This window comes from Populus nigra, chromosome 6 (genome assembly GCF_951802175.1).
Source record: "Populus nigra chromosome 6, ddPopNigr1.1, whole genome shotgun sequence".
Classification (NCBI taxonomy): Eukaryota; Viridiplantae; Streptophyta; class Magnoliopsida; order Malpighiales; family Salicaceae; genus Populus; species Populus nigra.
This window is the reverse complement of record NC_084857.1, coordinates 2585651-2603343: the sequence shown is the minus strand read 5'-3', so window position 1 is coordinate 2603343 and position 17693 is coordinate 2585651. Positions and strand designations below refer to the sequence as shown.

Sequence of the window (17693 nt, the reverse complement as noted above, 5' to 3'; positions counted from 1 at the left end):
ACTTGGAAGATCGAAGGGGCATCATCACTTACTTTCAAGAACTCGAAAAAAAAAAGCTTGTTATATATATATTGCTGTCATGTTTTGAAACAAGCACAAAAAAACACATCTAACTACTAGATATCTTAGAGGTTGTTTCCAGTCTTTTTAGCAATGTTCAAGGTATCATCACGTGTATTGTCATGAGGAAGCTGTTGGCCTATGCAAATCCAACCAGAATGCTGGCCTACAAGGTTGAATTGGAATAATACATACACGAGTCATTTGAAGAATAATGGATAAACCCTCCTACATTTCGACTCAAATCGATTTTCTGCAACAAAATAACTGGCAGCGCTGATAAGTTAGGAACTCAGCTTGTACTCACAGGGAGAAATATGAAATGTTAAGTGGGAACATATCTGTTGACACCAAGCCAAATAATGCTGATTTTAACATGGCCAAGGAATACTGATGGCTGCACTTTGTACGAATGGCATCAGAACTCCCCTCCCTCCCCCTCTACGGTAGATATCACATCTCTGTTCATGGTCATTTTCTCTTGAATAATGAACTTGGATTCTGCAGGGACACCGAAAAGTACAGGCAAAGGATAGCCATAGATGTATCCATCTAAGTGACCCACCACCCAGAAAATCAGGATGCCAAGTTTATTTCATTGGTTCGACAATTGAAATGTAGAACCACTCTGTTTTCGATTAAATGGGTTCCATTTGCTGGGAATCCCACCGGCACAAACCAAAGTAGAAATTGCAACAGCTACTAAACAGTTGCTAGCAAACCCTTTTGGTAGTCGTTTTAGTGACTGCCTTTTTAAGAGATCTTAGGTGGAGGGAGGGGCTAGCGATCCACTAGCTTCTGTAATCGTGTGTTGAGAGCATAGGAGGCCTTGCGCAATGATGGTGCTCTCCAAAGATAAAACAAATTCCGACTACATATATGGAAACCTTTTGACAATACATGCAACAATCCCTTCAATTTTCCATAAATTCGCATCGAGAAAGATAGCAAAGCCCCCACATTCTCTGGTTTGTCCCAACATCCCTTTGCAAGTATGAAGGGTCACCTTTAAGATCGAATGATCCTCTCAACTTCAGAACACCCAGATAGCAATCACAATTAGGACGGGTTTGGCAAAAGGACAACGTAACTAGTGCACGACATGGTGGAGCCCTTCACCACTTCGCATGAGCGTGCACCTCCAGGACAGGTGAATATTGTTGGTCCGCAAGAGATTCAAACTTTAACATGCAAACAAATACTTCCATTAATTTGTTTCATCAGTTGCATTTTACAACGTGGACAATTTACAGAAGAATGAACAAATCGAAACTTTATCCAATGGAAGAAACAAGTTACACCGAAAAGCTTATGATCTAAAATTCAGCTTTTGGGGATATAGATGCATGCATTCACAGGCTTGCATGATTTAAATTTCAATACAAGGATCGCCATTTTCAGAGAGCTAGCTATTTGTTGCTGTATCACCGGATCTCAATTCCCTTTCAAGCTCATCAAACTCCCAGTCACCGATCTCCTCAGTTGAGTAGTCCCGAGCATCTTTCCCAAACTCTGACTCTAACTTTGCAAGTTCTGCTGCAGGGTCGAGCACCTCATCTGCCTCTACTGCAGGTGCTTTGGGATGCTCATCTATATTGGATTTAAGAGTAGTCGCATTCTGTGTTGAGATGTGGGATGGGCTTCCCAATGGCTTCTCAGATGTAGAATCAGCCTTCGGGGTCGGAATCTCCAATTCTAGATTTGGTCTCTCAATGGACTCGAATTCCACTCTCAACTTTTCAATATCATCAAATAGCTCTTTCACCGTAGTATCATCCTTCCTGGATAGAGCAGGCCAGGTATGACATTTTCAGGCGAATAATATGTTTTTCATCAAATAGTAACATGTAAATAACTGATGAAGAATTCAAGGAAAGGACCAGAATCCCACCTAGAACTTTCCCCTTTTTGAGCATAAAACTGCTCTCTCATGTTGTCCACTACACTGAAGGTGGTTATAATCTGGACAAGACAGCCAAACTAACATATCAATCTATGTCTGTGATGCTTTTGCCAGCTATGTACATGCAGGGAACACAACGAGGCATGATTTTTTAAGTTAAACAAATTGTTCGGCACAAAAAAGAAAAGGGAGAAATTCAATTCCAAAAAATTAAGGAGAAAAAAATAGAAAGAGGAAAAACTTTGGAAAATAATAAAGAAACTTGAAACTAGCAAGACAAGAAGTTATGGAACCAAAATATTCCTCAAGGCAGTATATACTGCATTAGAGTTTCTGCTTGACGTTTTCTGAAAGAGAGATTTTTACAAGAGTTTACATTGATAGCACATTATAAACAGTAAATGTGGATGACCAATAGAGTATACTTGTAAACTATACACATAAGCCAGCAATAATTATTTATGCAACCCACCTCAATCACAACACTTCATCCAAAAGCTGGTAGATTAATAAATGGTACTGTTAAAATAACCCCATGTTTAAGGAATCGTCTAACAAAAGGGGATCTTAACAGCAAGATAGCATTTTATACACGTTAAAGTAAAATACTATGAATAAATCAGTCATGTCAACAGCACGGAAATATACCTTTGCTTCATAATCCAAATATTCCTCCTCAAGATTTTTCCTCGGGTTTAATTCTTTAGAATCTTCATTATCTGTACTGGATGCCATCTCCAACCTGTATTATAAAAAAAAAAAATAAGCAAATGGGATAAAGGAAGAAACAATAAGCAACCTATTGGTGCAGCAAATTACATTACCCTCCACTTAAATTCTTTAGGTTTTCCACAAATTTCTCTATGCGGCTGATAGAAGGCTCCAACTCTTTCTGCATAGAACATACAAGTTACATCAGAACACGGAAGAATGGTAGTCACACAAGCACATGTGAGAGCGGGCGTGAGAGAAAAGAGCGAGTCACAGCCACAAGTTCAGTTTGTGGATAAACATTCTTCAAAAAGAATATCAATTTACCTTGTACTCAGAGAGAAGATGAACAGCCAACTTCACAAAATAGTCCTCGTGTCTCTCCAGCTCATCACTTGAAAGGGAAATAAGCAACGAGTAGCAATGATGTAAGTGATATGTGAGAAGATAGGGAATGCACTTTTCAATAGTGGAAAGTACAAAACCAACACACAGAAAACTACTAGCCATGGAAAGATGACATATGCAAGCCATAATGATATACATACTTGAGCTGCTTCTCCTTAGCTTCAGTGTGAGATTGCTGGAGAAGCCAAGTATCTTCCAGAAAATTGAGCCAAGTGCTGAGAACAGCTGCTTCTACCTTGCATGCAGCAATTGTTTTTGACACCTCATCTTCCTATATAACTCATGGAAAAAGATGCATCACGTGGCTGAATAATGAGTACCAAAGACCTTAAATTAAACAATTATATTTGCACCTAATTAGGTAGAAAGAAACCAGAGGAGAAAATCCAAACCTTTGTTTTCAAATGCTCAACTATCTGATTGTTAGCTTCATCAAACTGATCCCTCTCTTCCCTGGCATCATGAAGGCGTGCATTTGCAACAGCTAAGGAGGCATTGACCTATATGGTGTGGACCAGTCTTTAAATGTTTGTGATCAGTAAAGGGTAAATGAACAGGGAACTAGAAAAGGCATGAACTAAAAAGATATTGATGGTCAGTTGTCAATATACCCTCGTACTTCCAGCTTGAAAATCCAAACTTAATTTCGAAATTATGACAATGCACCCTTTGAACAAAGCAAAACGGGGGAGAGAGAGAGAGAGAGAGAGAGAGGTAAAACCATTTTCAATTCAGCTTCAAGTTTGTCCCTTTGTTTTTCAAGTGCTGATACCTCAGCTACTATTTCCTGGAAAGAAATCAAAGCAAGGAAGTCACAATAGCCCTCAAATCAAATACATTAGCTACATGTTTGTAGCATGCGTAGCATCCTATTTTCTACAATGCATAACCAAAGGTTAAGAAAAACACGGACCATGGATAAATATATACCCACTATGACAGTAAGTTTTGCATGGTATTTGCTTTAGATGAGAGCTATTAACTGATATGTAACCATGCAATGCTAAAAACAATATGAACTAAAGAAGAACTCTTGATAAGCCAATTAACTGAGCAGTCAATTAAGAAACAGGCAATCCTAAAAGGAAAATTTCCAAATACAGAGTGAATAAAAATCCACATGACCATGCAGACCATCACAGCATAAGATACCACTATCAAAAGAAGGTTTTCTACAGCTAGTTATATGAGCATACAAATGTTTATAGTATTATATCAAACAACAAAAAATTAAAGTAGCTTTTAAAGATAACTCATGGTATGATCAGTGTTGTCAGGAGGCACTCCAGGCGAGGCGAGGCCATAGCGCCTTTATTAGCCTCAGGCGATGAATTTCAATGAAGTGCTGCCTAGGCGAGCACCTCGTGAGTGGGCGTCAGGTGTTAAAGCGAGCACCTGATTGAAATACTTCTTTTTCTGTTGGATTTTTCTTCTTTTTTCTTTATCTTGCTTATGTTTTGACCTCTTTGTCCATTTTTTAATTTACAACAAGAATGGAAAGGATAACACTGCTTTCCCTTTATTTTGAGATCTAAAAATAACTGTGCACAACAAAGGCATTGGTATTGAAGCCACATTACCTTCTCCTTTTCATTTGCTTCATCAGCTTTGACAACACGAACTTTCAGCGCCTCTTCTTTTTGCAATCTGTGAATTGTGGGGATGGGGTAAGGATTATAAATTCTAAAAGTAATGACAGATTCAATGATATCTACATTCAAATACTGTAAGTCTATGAAGTGACTACCAAGAGGATCCCTAGTGTATGTCTTGTTTCTTGGTGTCTAAGGTTTTACAGTTCAAAAATCATCTTTACTTTTTACCAGAGAACTTCCCAAGCACAGAAAAGACAACATATTTTAAGTGAATCAAGGTAACAGTTTTAGTACGTTTTCCAAAGATATAATCATAATTTGAGCACGAATAATGACTTCTCAGCAGCTTGAGGAGAAGAGTGAAGTTCAGCCATCTCAACAGAATTTGTGAAGAAATTTAGTATGCAGTGAGATGGAATGCAAGGAGTCTAGAAATTTTAAGAGTACAAGGGCCCAGCCATTTTGTCTGCATAAATAATACTTCAGATTGACTTTATACCTGTGATCTATGATGCGCTTTTCACCTTTTGATGTAGAGCTAGCAAGAGATTCTGATAAGACCTTCAACTTGTCAACCTGCTCATATAAGCAAACAATTGTTGGTGACAGCTGGCACAGCTTTTAAGAGAACTTTTCAGACTGATATGATAAACAGAGATAAAGAGTTGGTAGTTGGCACCCAAAAAAGACGAAAGAAAAAAACACCTGTCATCACTAATGACACAATAGAAGTTAAGAAAATAGAAAGGGAGAAATATATTTGTATCAAAATTAAAACTAACAAATTCACAAATTATAGATACAAGGCCTGGAATGCAAGTCCTGGGTAGAATTATGTTAATCCAGTGTATGATGTGTGACAAGTAGATAGGTGTCATTTTAGTCGGTCCAAAAGTAAATGATTACAGGAATGAGAAGTGTTGATATGCTCATTATTAACAGCAAGTGGCCTATTGTTTTATCAAAGGCTACTCCAAATCAACATTTTGCTATTGTCATCAGCATCCTTAGTTTTGTAATTGAGATGCTTGAATTACCGCCATTTCTCTTTTCTTCTTTTACTCTCTTTTGATAGGCAACCATGAAACCTATGTGATGCTACCCCTTATCATTGCATATACTGTTAGTATTATTATTGCTCTTTTTGCTTCCCAAAGTTTCTTGTGCATAAAAATTTAAGCCTGCGAATATGTCTTTCACATCCCATATAGGAAATTATCTCCCTCCCTCAGGCACTCACTTATAAAATATTCTACCTGTCTGTTGTTTAGAAAACTGAAGCACACCAGCTCCAGCAGTGGATATCCATGCTAAAATGGACACTAGTCTCTATGTTGCATATGATAGCATAAAGACAACATGACAGAGAAACTTGGAGGGAAAACATGAGCTATCTAATAGATTATAAAAGCTGGAAAAAACAATCATGAAGCTAGGATTTCAGAAAAAGCATCTAGGACAAAACCCAACAGCATGAGTGTGGCATACCTTTTGAGCATGAATGTCAGGAGAGTCTCCCAAGTTCAAAGTTTTCTTTTTCAACAGAAGCCCTTCCAATCTGGAACAAATTCGAATTTGTGCAAGAGCTTCTTTCAGTGCCTACATAAACAGGAGTCAGATCTTTAGTTTACAGCTTTCTATGCAACAATTGGTTTCGAAACCATTTAATGCTTCCAGAACCCTATACAAATACCACCAAATGTCCAACAAGATTTTAAAGACAGTGAGCAGCAAAAAGGAAATCATAAAGGCAGTGATTTTTTAGTTCAAGGATTTCTAGGTAACTTATGTTTTATGGTAGACACTCATACAATTAATTATAGAGATTGTGTTGTTCAATTTTTTAGGAGTAAAAGATAGAAACCCAAGCAATCTTTTCCATGATGTCTTATTGCACAATTCACGCCTTTCCGGAAGAACCTCAACAACATGGTATGTGTATTGATAATGTACATCACAAATTGCACTGTTTTGAGTCTCTTTTTGTATTTCAGAGAAAAATCTGGAGTAGATTTGTACTGAACAAGGCATTAACATTGAATGTATCAAAAAGGAATCAAATAGGCACAAACCGGTTTCCTTGCATAAGATCAATGTTCATATTCCCATCACAGAAGAGTGATAAGATGAGATTGTCACGTGCTGAAGCTCACCTCTATAGTTGCTTTAGCCTTTTCATCGAACACCTTTTCCTGATCTTCACTTGATGGCTTCTGGGAATGCATAATTCCATCAAGTTTGTTCCTCAGAACCGTAGCTTCAGCATCTATTCTGTTGACATGAAAGATCAAAAAGGGCAAAGTAGAACTAATGAACAATCAGTCAACATCATAGCTTCATTTCATATGAATATCCATATCAGGTATAGTACCTTATGTATCAATATAGTGAAAAGTTTGCATAATGTATTACACAGGTGACAGCATGATAAGCCCTTACTGAAGAACAGGTTCTGGTACAAGTTTACAAACTAATAATCAGGTTCCTAGTCATTAAAACTTGGGACTGCCAACATAGAGGTCTCATTGTCAAACTTGTGGACTGTGGATCAGAATGCAGGGAAAGGAGAGGTTGACACGTCTACTAACTAAATTATTCAATAAGCATGCAAAATTAAAAAGGGGGGGGGGTGTTGACCAGCATTATACAGTATTTGTGGTTCTGAAGGTAGCGAATTGAAACTTTGTATCCATGTCAAAAGAGCCAGTTTACACATCTAGATGGAAAATTGTCAACTAAGTTTAAAGAGGTTCAAACTCAGTTGAAGAAGTTTTGTTCTAAATGCAAATTCCATCATCCTCCACAAATATACACATGGAACATCGGTAGAAGTTGCAGAAAAGCTGTAGTTGGCAGTCCAAACCAAAATGCAGAAAACAAGGACAAGAAAATAAAGCATGAAGAAACTAAATAGAAAAAGAAATAAGAACTTCTTGATGATAACCTTGCAAGATGGACATTAATTTTCAACCCTGTAATGGCATTTTGAGCAAACTGAAGCAATTCTTCCCGCTTCACCTGGAACCAGAAAGGGAAAAAAATTGCCAACCAAGAAATTTTCATATTGAAGCTAAAATATGGAATGGAAATTTCAAGCATGTATGCTGGATGCAGCTACAACAGTCAAAGCAATTCCTCCTGCGCACCTAATTATGTATTTTATACCAGACAACTTCCAAGATACGGAAAAATAGCCTTTTTCTTTTTCAAAAATCATTATTTAACAATAAGAAAGTCATTTCAATACTATAAGTTTAAACATGATTTTGCATGCCCAGACATGGTTGTTTTGCACAGCAATTTGCCTAAATTAGAATTCAATCTGTATTCTTCATGTCTTTACCAACACTTCATCTTGGTAGCTTGCAAAAGCAGAAGCCAGATCCTGTATACTGCTCACAACTGCATTATGAACTTCTTGTCCTCCAGTTAGACAGAGCCTGCAAGTAACCGGATTATTAAAAGGGATTCAGGCAGAATTCATGCTTGTCCCAAGTATTGATAGCGAGCACTATACTCTACCATTTACTAAATATCCAAAACAATGCAGAAGAACCCCAAAACAAAATGGGTGTATTCCCTTGCCAAATTAAAGCTGAAGTAATAAAAATTCCGTGAAGCCAAGAGCACTATATTTAGCTTGCATTGCCTTTAACAAGAAGAATTTTAGATTGGTCCCAGAGAGCCCCTAAAATATATGTGTGCTGGCATTTCAGACCTACATTTATGCGTTGAGCAGTCTAGCATACTCACTTAAACACCTCCAGCAGCAAAGAAATTTCTTCCTCATTTGGTGCTTCAAGAATCTGAATGAGAAGAAAATGATAATCTGAAGTTAAACTCCACAATCAGAAAGTACAAGAAAGAAAACATGAAAGTCTATCCAACTTGGCATATTTAAAACTCGTTTACTAATATGCCCTCAACTGTGTTCTAATTTGTGAAAAAATCTTAATTATAATCATGACATTATTGCCAATACTTGCTTACACCTGTGCCTTTTGTAAAAAAAAAAAAAAAAAGTACAGTCCTGAGAGCATTCACTAAGAACTACTTTTGCAAAGCATAACCATCAGCATTTACTACTCCGTAGGAGTAAGTTATGAAAGGAGGATACTGGTATCTCTATGTTTATCTTCCTCCACTGATTTCCAGTACTGACTACCTGTCTAAGCATGTCTATTCAGCTGGACTGAAATAACTTTACTGTACCATGGACGTTGTTATTCCTTCTAGAGCTTGACTTTGGAGAAAAACATCCCAGAAAGTCAACGGTTCACCCCCGACATCAGAATCATAATACAGAACCTGTCCATCAAATAAAAAATTAGACAAACAAGATCGAGAAGCCGGAACTTTTAGTAGTTCAGTTGTTTCAATCCACGCAAATATTTAACAGCTCACCACCGGCAGTGTGCGATTCCTTGGAATGCCCTTTGATTCATCAGGGCCAACATTTTGCTCGACGGATGTCTGTTTATCTTCAGACAAACCTCCTGATGGCTTATTGAATTGTTTAAGCACAACCAACCATCTTCTGAGCAACAAAACCCTCTCCAGGCCGCGACAGGAGATTGCAACCTCCTCTAATCTCTTAGCAGTTTGCTTAGCACTTTTATAATTCCTATTCCCCTGGAGGCAAAAACGAAAAACGGAACGAATAAAATAATTAAATGATATAGAAACTAAATGAAATTTTAAATAAAATCAAATGTATCCAATCAGATCAAAAACCCTAATCGCAACTAAAAGTCAAAGTTAAGAGGGATTACTATACGATCTTGCAAGATTTTGGCTCCTTCAGAGACGGCTTGACCAGCTTGGTGAACAACGGAGTCGGCGTAGTTTTTGACGGCTCGAGTCAGGTTGTTTTTGTTCCCTGCTTCCACTGCCTTGCTCACAGCAGATCTCAACCACGACATTTTCTCTTTCTTTCTTTTAATTTTTGAAGGGGGAAAAAAAACAAAAAATGCTTCCGAGGAACAAACAAAGGAGGGGTTAAAAAGAAGATTAAGAGGATAGCGTTGTCAGAGGAGGAGTGAAGATGGTTGAAACTGATTTTGCTGACGGTGTACTGTTGTGGGTTTTTGGGGTTGAGGAAGATGAGACGAGATTTGGCCGTGTGTCAAGCGTCTGGAAGTCATGATGAAGTGACGTCGTGCTGAGTGGTTTCTTAAATGGGGACCCACATCGACCTACCGGTCTATTTGCATGCTTGCTTGTATTGATTAATTGATAATTAGACATCATTCGTGTAAGATTTTTGGATAAACTTCTTTTTTTTTCTTAATATCTTCAAAGCAACTTATATATCAACAAAAACAAATTAACAATTTCGAAAACAACTCTATTTTATATTAAATAATTATGATTTTAAGTATATTACTCATGTTCAGACTATAAATATTTATGAAAAAAATCTTTCTCGACGCTTTCAAGATTTACCCATGCTTAATTTCTAACTTCATGGTAAAAAAGAAATAGTGTTTTGAGATTTTTTATTATTATTAATGTGGATGTTTGGGTCAGTTTATATGTACCTCGACTAATTTCATTGATCCTGAAATTAACGACGATGTAAGCTTTCAGTGACCATCATTTTAATAACCAAAAAGCTTGAATCTGAAAATATAAAAAAATTAAATTTTTTAATCTAAAACTGTTATAACTAAATTCTTTACTAGATAGTTTATTTCGAGATTTGATTTCATCAAGTAACGATTATGCTGTCACATTATCATGCGAGATTGGAGTCTTAAAAAACAAGGTAAGAATTTCTCTTACCTTTCTTTTCGCAAATGCATCAATTAATGTATAAATGACTCGGTTAAAACTAACCTTTATATTTAACCTTTAAAAAAAACATAAATATGTATGATGAACTTCTAGACGCAGTCAACACGGTTTGTTGTTATCCTATATATTAGCCTGGCTAGATATGTACTTTTGTTTGGCCATTCTCGTAAATTTTTTGAGGAGCTATTTATTTTTATCGGTGATTTTCAATATTTGAAAATAAACATAAATTTCTACGGTTTAGTTTTTGGTTTGAAATAATTAAATTAAATATTTTTTAACATAAAAAAATTTAAAAACTTAGTTTTCATGCTTGTTATTTTAATACGAATTGTAAATAACAATTTTGTGTTATAATAAGTTGTGCTTTTCAAATTAATATTTTTTAGATATTTTTAATAATTTTAATCTGTTAAAATCAATTTTTAAATATATATATATAATAATTTTATTATATTTTCAATTTAAAATAATTTACATTGTAATGTCAAACACGTCACGCGGGAGTTGAACAGAGCTGCATTCGAATTTGAAATCCTCGAAAACCAGACCAGGGACTTTCATAAAGCCGAGTGGGGGTACATGTGATGTGATTAAAAGAATTGGACCCGGGCTTGGCTAAATGGTCCAGAAACCGAGAAAGGATTGGATAAGGTCCGAGCCTTGAGGTTTGGATTGATTAGAATCCATGATATTTTGGTAGTCGAGAAAATATAAACAGGCAAAAAGAAAAGGAAAGGAAAAAAATTGGTTTTTGAGCTGATGTTGAATAAACTTTGTTGTATTCACAAAAGTCTCGATGTTTTTTTAATCAAAAGGGTTCTTCAGCTAAATAGCACTTTCAAAAAGATTTAAAGCTCCGGTACTAATATCATCCTCATTAAACAAAAAAGTTATATTAAGAATACATTCATGTAGAGCTTTGAAAACTAGGATTTGCAAGTGATGAGAACTAAAATTCAAAGGCACTTGGGAATAAAATTAATGTGTTAGATGATTGTTTGGTCTCTTAATTTAAGTAATCTGATTTATTTTTGGTAGTTAATTTATATGATGACTTGATATGAGAAACTCAGAAAGTTGGTAACTAATAGTAAGTTATGTCCGGTAGGCTAAGTGATCGGCCGTTGATACCTATTAAAAGTCTCATTTGATAGATGTTGGGACTCATCAACAATATAATCAATAATTTTTTAAAGAGAAATAATGCAAAGATATTATAAAAAAAGATCCTCTGAAAATATACATTTAGTAAAAAATAAAGATATTGTGAACTTTTGATTGAAATGATATATGATATATTTGTAGCTCTTTGTGATATTTTTAGTTATATGTTACTTAAAATAATATGTATTAAATCGGTATAAAAAATCAAGGAATCCATGTGGAATCCTAGAAAAATCCTTGGCAAAAGTTGGGCTTGGACCCATTTAAAGGTACGAAATGGATATAGGCATGTTAGTTACATCCAAAAATATTAGGCTCAAGACGCGCTCTCAAGTCTGAGCCCACAAGGTGCTGGGTGCGTACCCTACATGGACTCGGGCTTCTTGCTCGAGCCCATGTCCTATGAGGAGTTAAGCTTGGGTAGTAGCACGAGCTCGTATTTTTTGAGTGTTGAGATCAAGCTACCATACTCAAGTCTATTTTTCTAGGGCCTCTATTGTACTTTGGGTTCGTCATTCTAAGTCCAGACTTTGGATTTATTCAAAGGGAATTTTTTGTATCAATTCTGATGGTTTTTTTTTTGTTTTTTTTTATTTATTAGAATGTATCAGCAAGCAATACCTCGATCACAAACGTTGTGGGTTGGGACCAGTTCGACCACGGTTGAAGATATGGGAATTTACAAACTGAACCAATTCTTCCCGCGCACCTAAATACTAAACCCGAGTCCAATAAATATTTACATTGAAGCTAAAATATGTAATAGAAATTTCAAGCATGTATGCTGGATGCAGCTACAACAGTCAAAGCAATTCCTCCTGCGCACTAAATATGTATTTTATACCATACAACTTTCAAGATATGGAAAAATAGCATTTTTTTTCCCTTCAAAATTCATTATTTAACCATAAGAAAGTCACATCAATACTATAAGTTGAGCTTGGACACCGAGCCCAGGCTTTTTGGGTTTTTAGGCTTGGGTTATTATGTCCGAACTTATTTTTTGGACTTGATTGTACCGTGGACTTGAAATACTAAACCTTAGTCTAATAACAAACCATTTGGAAACGCGGTGAAAACCGTGTTTTCAAAAAATTTAATTGTTTTATTAAAATTTAATATAGTTTGTATATTTTGAATCATTTTAATATGCTGATATCAAAAATAATTTTTAAAAAATAAAAAAAATCATTGGCATGCATTTCAGCACGAAAAGTTATTTGAAAAGCAATCGCTACTACACTGCCAAACATACTCTAAATATTTTTTATTAGATTTATTTTAGAAAATTTTGTTTTTAGGCTTGGTTTTCATGCCCAAACCTATTATTTGGACTCCATTATATATTTTGGACTTGAAATACTAAACCTCAGCCAAATAAATATTTTTACTATATTTATTTTAAGAAAATATTTTAGATTTATTTAAAAGTTTTTTTTCAGTTTTTTTAGTTCCCAGCCTTGATCACAAGTTGTGTGAGCTAGATTGGAATCTGTTCGACCATGGTTGAAACACTAGCCCGGTTCAAGCCCATGCATTGCTTTTCGGTAAAGGGAGACAGACTATGTAACATCCCCCATTTCTAGGATAAAACCACAATCTCATGTCAATAAAAAAACATAGAAGTTAAATTATATATACACACACACACACACACACATATTCACGGTTTTCGTGTTAACATCTATCGAAAATTTCGACGGAGTCCCACGGTTTTCGTGTTAACATCTATCGAAAATTTCGACGGAGCCCCCCTATACCGGAAGGTCCCAATTTACCGACATGTAACATGTTTACACTTCTAACAGTTCGCATCTCATAACTTAATTCTCGACCCAATCAACCTGGGTTTCAATTCCACAATTATACTCACACCTATCGACCATATTATTTATGATATGCATGATATAACAAAAATATCATTATGGATGGATAATTTAAATAAATATAAATTCATAGACATGAAATATGGTTATATAAACTACAACGTTAAATTCATCCAATCAAGTTTAAACATTTATTATACAAATTAAGTTATACAACCATTTTCATGTTTATAAAATACAAGGGTATACTCCCTAGAACCTAGACTTCAAAAAGGAAACATAAGTTAGGATCTACTCCTGTCATGCATGCGATGATCCTGAAACAAAATACATATTATTGCGAGGTGAATATTTTCATAAATATAACAATATGAATATCTAATAATTTCAACAGGGCAACATGCATTCATATTTCATTTACTTCTCCCTTCTAGTTTTTTTTATTTAAAATCTCTTCCTTATTCAACTATTGATAATCGTTCCCTCTACCACTATCAACCTTCATTCTAGACATCAACGTGATTACTTTTGCTTATCACATTCCCGATACCAATTTCATTGGTATCGTCATCACCACCCCATAGGAGTCGATATAAGGCGATCCCTTTACCTGGAATCCTAACATACACTGAATGTATGCTGGCCATTCCATGGTGATCCCCCTACCCGGGATCCTAACATACACTGAATGTATGGTAGCCAATACGTGGAGATCCCCTTACCCGGGATCCTAACATACACTCAATGTATGCTAGACAATACATGGTGATCCCCTTACCCGGGATCCTAATATACACTTAATGTATGCTAGTTTATGCCTCAAATCACATTTCTCATATTTTCCTTTTCCAGTGATAATTTCATCACTTGGCAATTCACATAACAACTTTTCACCTTGAATACACATACATTCAGTAATTCACATTTCACATCAAAATATATTAAATCATGGAATTTAACTAGGAAGCATAGGTGTGAATCACCTACCTGCAATAGAAGCTCTACTCGTGCTCCCCTGCTGCTGCTGTTGTATCATGTTTGTGGTCCCTCCTACAAATCACAGGTTTATCTCATAAATTTTCCTCACTCAAGGATATGTTTTATAATAACCATATCAACAACCAATAAGTCTTTCTTTCAGTCATTTCTTAGTACTTTATGTTTTTCTCATTTCACTCATTATTACTGTCGTTCTTTGTCCAATCCTAGTTATCATTCCTTTCTTTATATTTGGACTTTCACTGTCCAACTGTTACTGCTTCATCTTTGAACTGTTACTGTCTGACCTCTCTTCAGATTTTTAACTATATCTGGAGTTATAGAACTCCGATTCAAGTGAAATTTTATGGGGTTGGAAAGCTAAGACATGAGGCTACAAGTTCTATGTTTTGGGAAGAACTCAGGTTTGCCTCTAAGGTAGTTAAAATTGCTCATTAACAAATGCTTGGATTGTTACTGTCCAACTGTTACTGTCCATTTTTGAACTGTTACTGTTTGACATCTTCTCAGATTTTTAACTATATATGGAGTTATAGAACTCCAATTCAAGCGAAATTTATGGCGTTAGAAAGGTAAGACATGAGGCTACAAGTTCTATGTTTTGGGAAGAACCTAGTTCTGCCTTTACGGTAGTCAAAATTACTCATTAACAAACACTTGGACTGTTATTGTCCAACTGTTACTGTCCATTTTTGAACTGTTACTGTCTGACCTCTTCTCATATTTTTAACTATATCTGGAGTTATAGAACTCCAATTCAAGCGAAATTTATAGCGTTGGAAAGGTAAGACATGAGGCTACAAGTTCTATGTTTGGGAAGAACCTAGTTCTGCCTTTAAGGTAGTTAAAATCGCTCATAAACAAACACTTGGACTGTTACTGTCCAATTGTTACTGTCTATTTTTGAATTGTTACCATCTGACCTCTCCTTAGATATTTAACTATATTTGGAGTTATAGAACCTCGATTCAAGCAAAATTTATGGTGTTGGAAAGGTAAGACATGAGGCTACAAGTTCTATGTTTTGGGAAGAACCCAGTTCTGCCTCTAAGATAATCAAAATCGCTCATTAACAAACGTTTGGACTGTTACTGTCCATTTTTGAACTGTTACTGTCTGACCTCTCCTCAGATTTTTAACTATATTTGGAGTTATAGAACTCCGATTCAAGCAAAATATGTGGCGTGGAAAAGGTAAGACATGAGGCTACAAGTTCTATATTTTGGAAAGAACCCAATTCTATTTCTAAAGGTAGTCAAAATCGCTCATTAACAGATGCTTGGACTGTTACTGTCCAACTGTTACTGTCCATTTTTGAACTGTTACTGTCTGACCTCTACTCAGATTTTTAACTATATCTAGAGTTATAGAACTCCAATTCAAGTGAAATTTATGGCGTTGAAAAGGTAAGACATGAGGCTACAAGTTCTATGTTTTGGGAAGAACCCAGTTCTGCTTCTAAGGTAGTCAAAATCGCTCATTAACAGATGCTTGGACTGTTATTGTCCAACTGTTACAGTCCATTTTTGAACTGTTACTGTCTGATTTTTGAACTGTTACTGTCTAGACATTGAACTGTTACTGTCCGACCTCTCTTCAGATTTTTAACTATATCTAGAGTTATAGAACTCCGTTGCAAGCAAGATTGGTCTCGTTGGAAAACTATGACATGGGGCTACAAGTCCTCTGAGGAAGGAGAACCCAGTTCTGCCCCTAAGATAGTTATAATTGCTCATCAAAAATCAGACTTACTGCTCTACAGGGTCTGTCATAACCCAGTCTCGGTTGATAACCCATAACTGGAGTTCTACAACTCTAAATTGAGCAAGACCAATTTCCTTAGTTAGCTAACATCCAAAACTATAATTTCTATGAAGGACACTGGTTCTCCCTCATCCTCCTATCCGAAATCTTACTGAAAGTCAGGAGACGAGTCTGTCCAGATTCGTCACCCCCCTTCCCTTCACACATAAATTTCCCAAACTATATTTTCTGGGTAAATTATCATGGTTTCACGTCCCCAAATCACATTCCACACATGAATTAACTTAATTTTTACAACAAATACTTTTCCCCTAAATTTAAGTCTAAAAACCCTAATCTATAATTCACATCAAGGCATCAATTCCTTATCGAATTTAAAATGACTTATAAGATCATGTTTAGAACACCTTACCCGGTACGAATTAAGGTTTTGATCTTCAACCAATTGAAGATTTTCAACTTCCTCCTTTCTTATCTAATGATAGTCAGCCCTCCATCTTCTCTTCTTGTTCAATTTCCTTGTTAATCACTTGCCCACAAGTGTTTATTCCATCTATAAACCCTTAATCTTGGATGGGTTCTTGAAATTTTGGTGTTTCTTTCTTGATTTGTAGAAATAGATACCAAAACTCCCTCTCTTCTTTCTTCACGATAGTTGCAGATCTATTTTTGGTAAGAAGAGTAGTATTTATGCTCTATAATTATTCTTATTTGCATTTAGACCCCATTTTCTTTAAATGTATTCGTTTTGCCCCCACTTCTTTTTAGTTTATCTTATTTTCTTTAATTTACTCCCTCCCTCAACATTTTCGGGTTGATTTATATTGTCTCTAAATATTTCGTCCATAAACTTATATCCAAAAATTTCTAAATTCCTGTTTTTATTTAACCATATGCATGAATTTCTTCACTTTTATTTCTCATGTAGTTAGTTTGCAATCTAAGCAACCTGTATTTTTCCCCGGGGTTTACAAACTAAGGGTGAACAAAAAAACTGAAAAAATTAAGAAAACCAAAAAAAATAATAAAAAAATCAAACCGTGAAAAAAAACCGATTAAAATTTTGAAAAAAAAACCGGTTTGGTTCGATTTTATAAGTTTGAAATTAAAAAAACAAACCAAACCAAACTAAAAAACCAGAAAAAACTGAGTCAAACCAAAAAACCGAGCTAAAATGAAAAAACCGAGTCAAATCGGTTTGAACCGGTTTTTGTCCAAACAAAGCCGAACCGAAACTGGTCGATTTGAACTGGTTTCGGTTTTAAAAAAAAATTCAGTTTGGTTTTTTTTATATAAAACCAAACCGAATAAAAAATGATCACTCCTGAAACAAACACTGGATGTTTTCTGCTCCTCCTCCTCTTTGTTTTTATCAATAAAACTATCCATGTGCAAGTGAGGGCAGTTACAGTGTTAAAGAGTCGAATTAGCCTACCCTTCTCCCTCCTCCCACTGCATAGCTAA

At 35.6% G+C, this 17693-nt stretch overlaps 1 protein-coding gene across 1 annotated transcript; it reads right to left on the bottom strand.

Annotated features, from left to right (window-relative positions):
* Positions 1-1242: 1242 nt before the first annotated feature.
* Positions 1243-9822, bottom strand: LOC133697169 (uncharacterized). The gene is made up of 18 exons (XM_062119572.1): positions 9450-9822; positions 9082-9309; positions 8890-8985; positions 8431-8483; positions 8021-8117; positions 7622-7695; positions 6831-6948; positions 6166-6276; positions 5177-5253; positions 4663-4729; positions 3804-3869; positions 3475-3582; positions 3223-3353; positions 3002-3068; positions 2788-2855; positions 2612-2705; positions 1952-2022; positions 1243-1841 (listed from the first exon to the last, which is right to left on the bottom strand). Exons 1-18 carry the CDS (start codon positions 9597-9599, stop codon positions 1466-1468), a joined length of 2052 nt encoding a protein of 683 aa, XP_061975556.1. The 5' UTR covers positions 9600-9822; the 3' UTR covers positions 1243-1465.
* Between the last annotated feature and the right edge of the window lie 7871 nt (positions 9823-17693).

Excerpts from the sequence above, each read along its gene's own strand:
- LOC133697169 (XM_062119572.1), bottom strand. The coding sequence starts at position 9,599 with ATGTCGTGGTTGAGATCTGCTGTGAGCAAGGCAGTGGAAGCAGGGAAC. Across the intron at positions 7,696-8,020 it reads GCTACCAAGATGAAGTGTTG|GTGAAGCGGGAAGAATTGCT; the intron begins GTAAAGACATGA and ends TTCTGGTTCCAG. Across the intron at positions 4,730-5,176 it reads AAGCGCATCATAGATCACAG|ATTGCAAAAAGAAGAGGCGC; the intron begins GTATAAAGTCAA and ends CACAATTCACAG.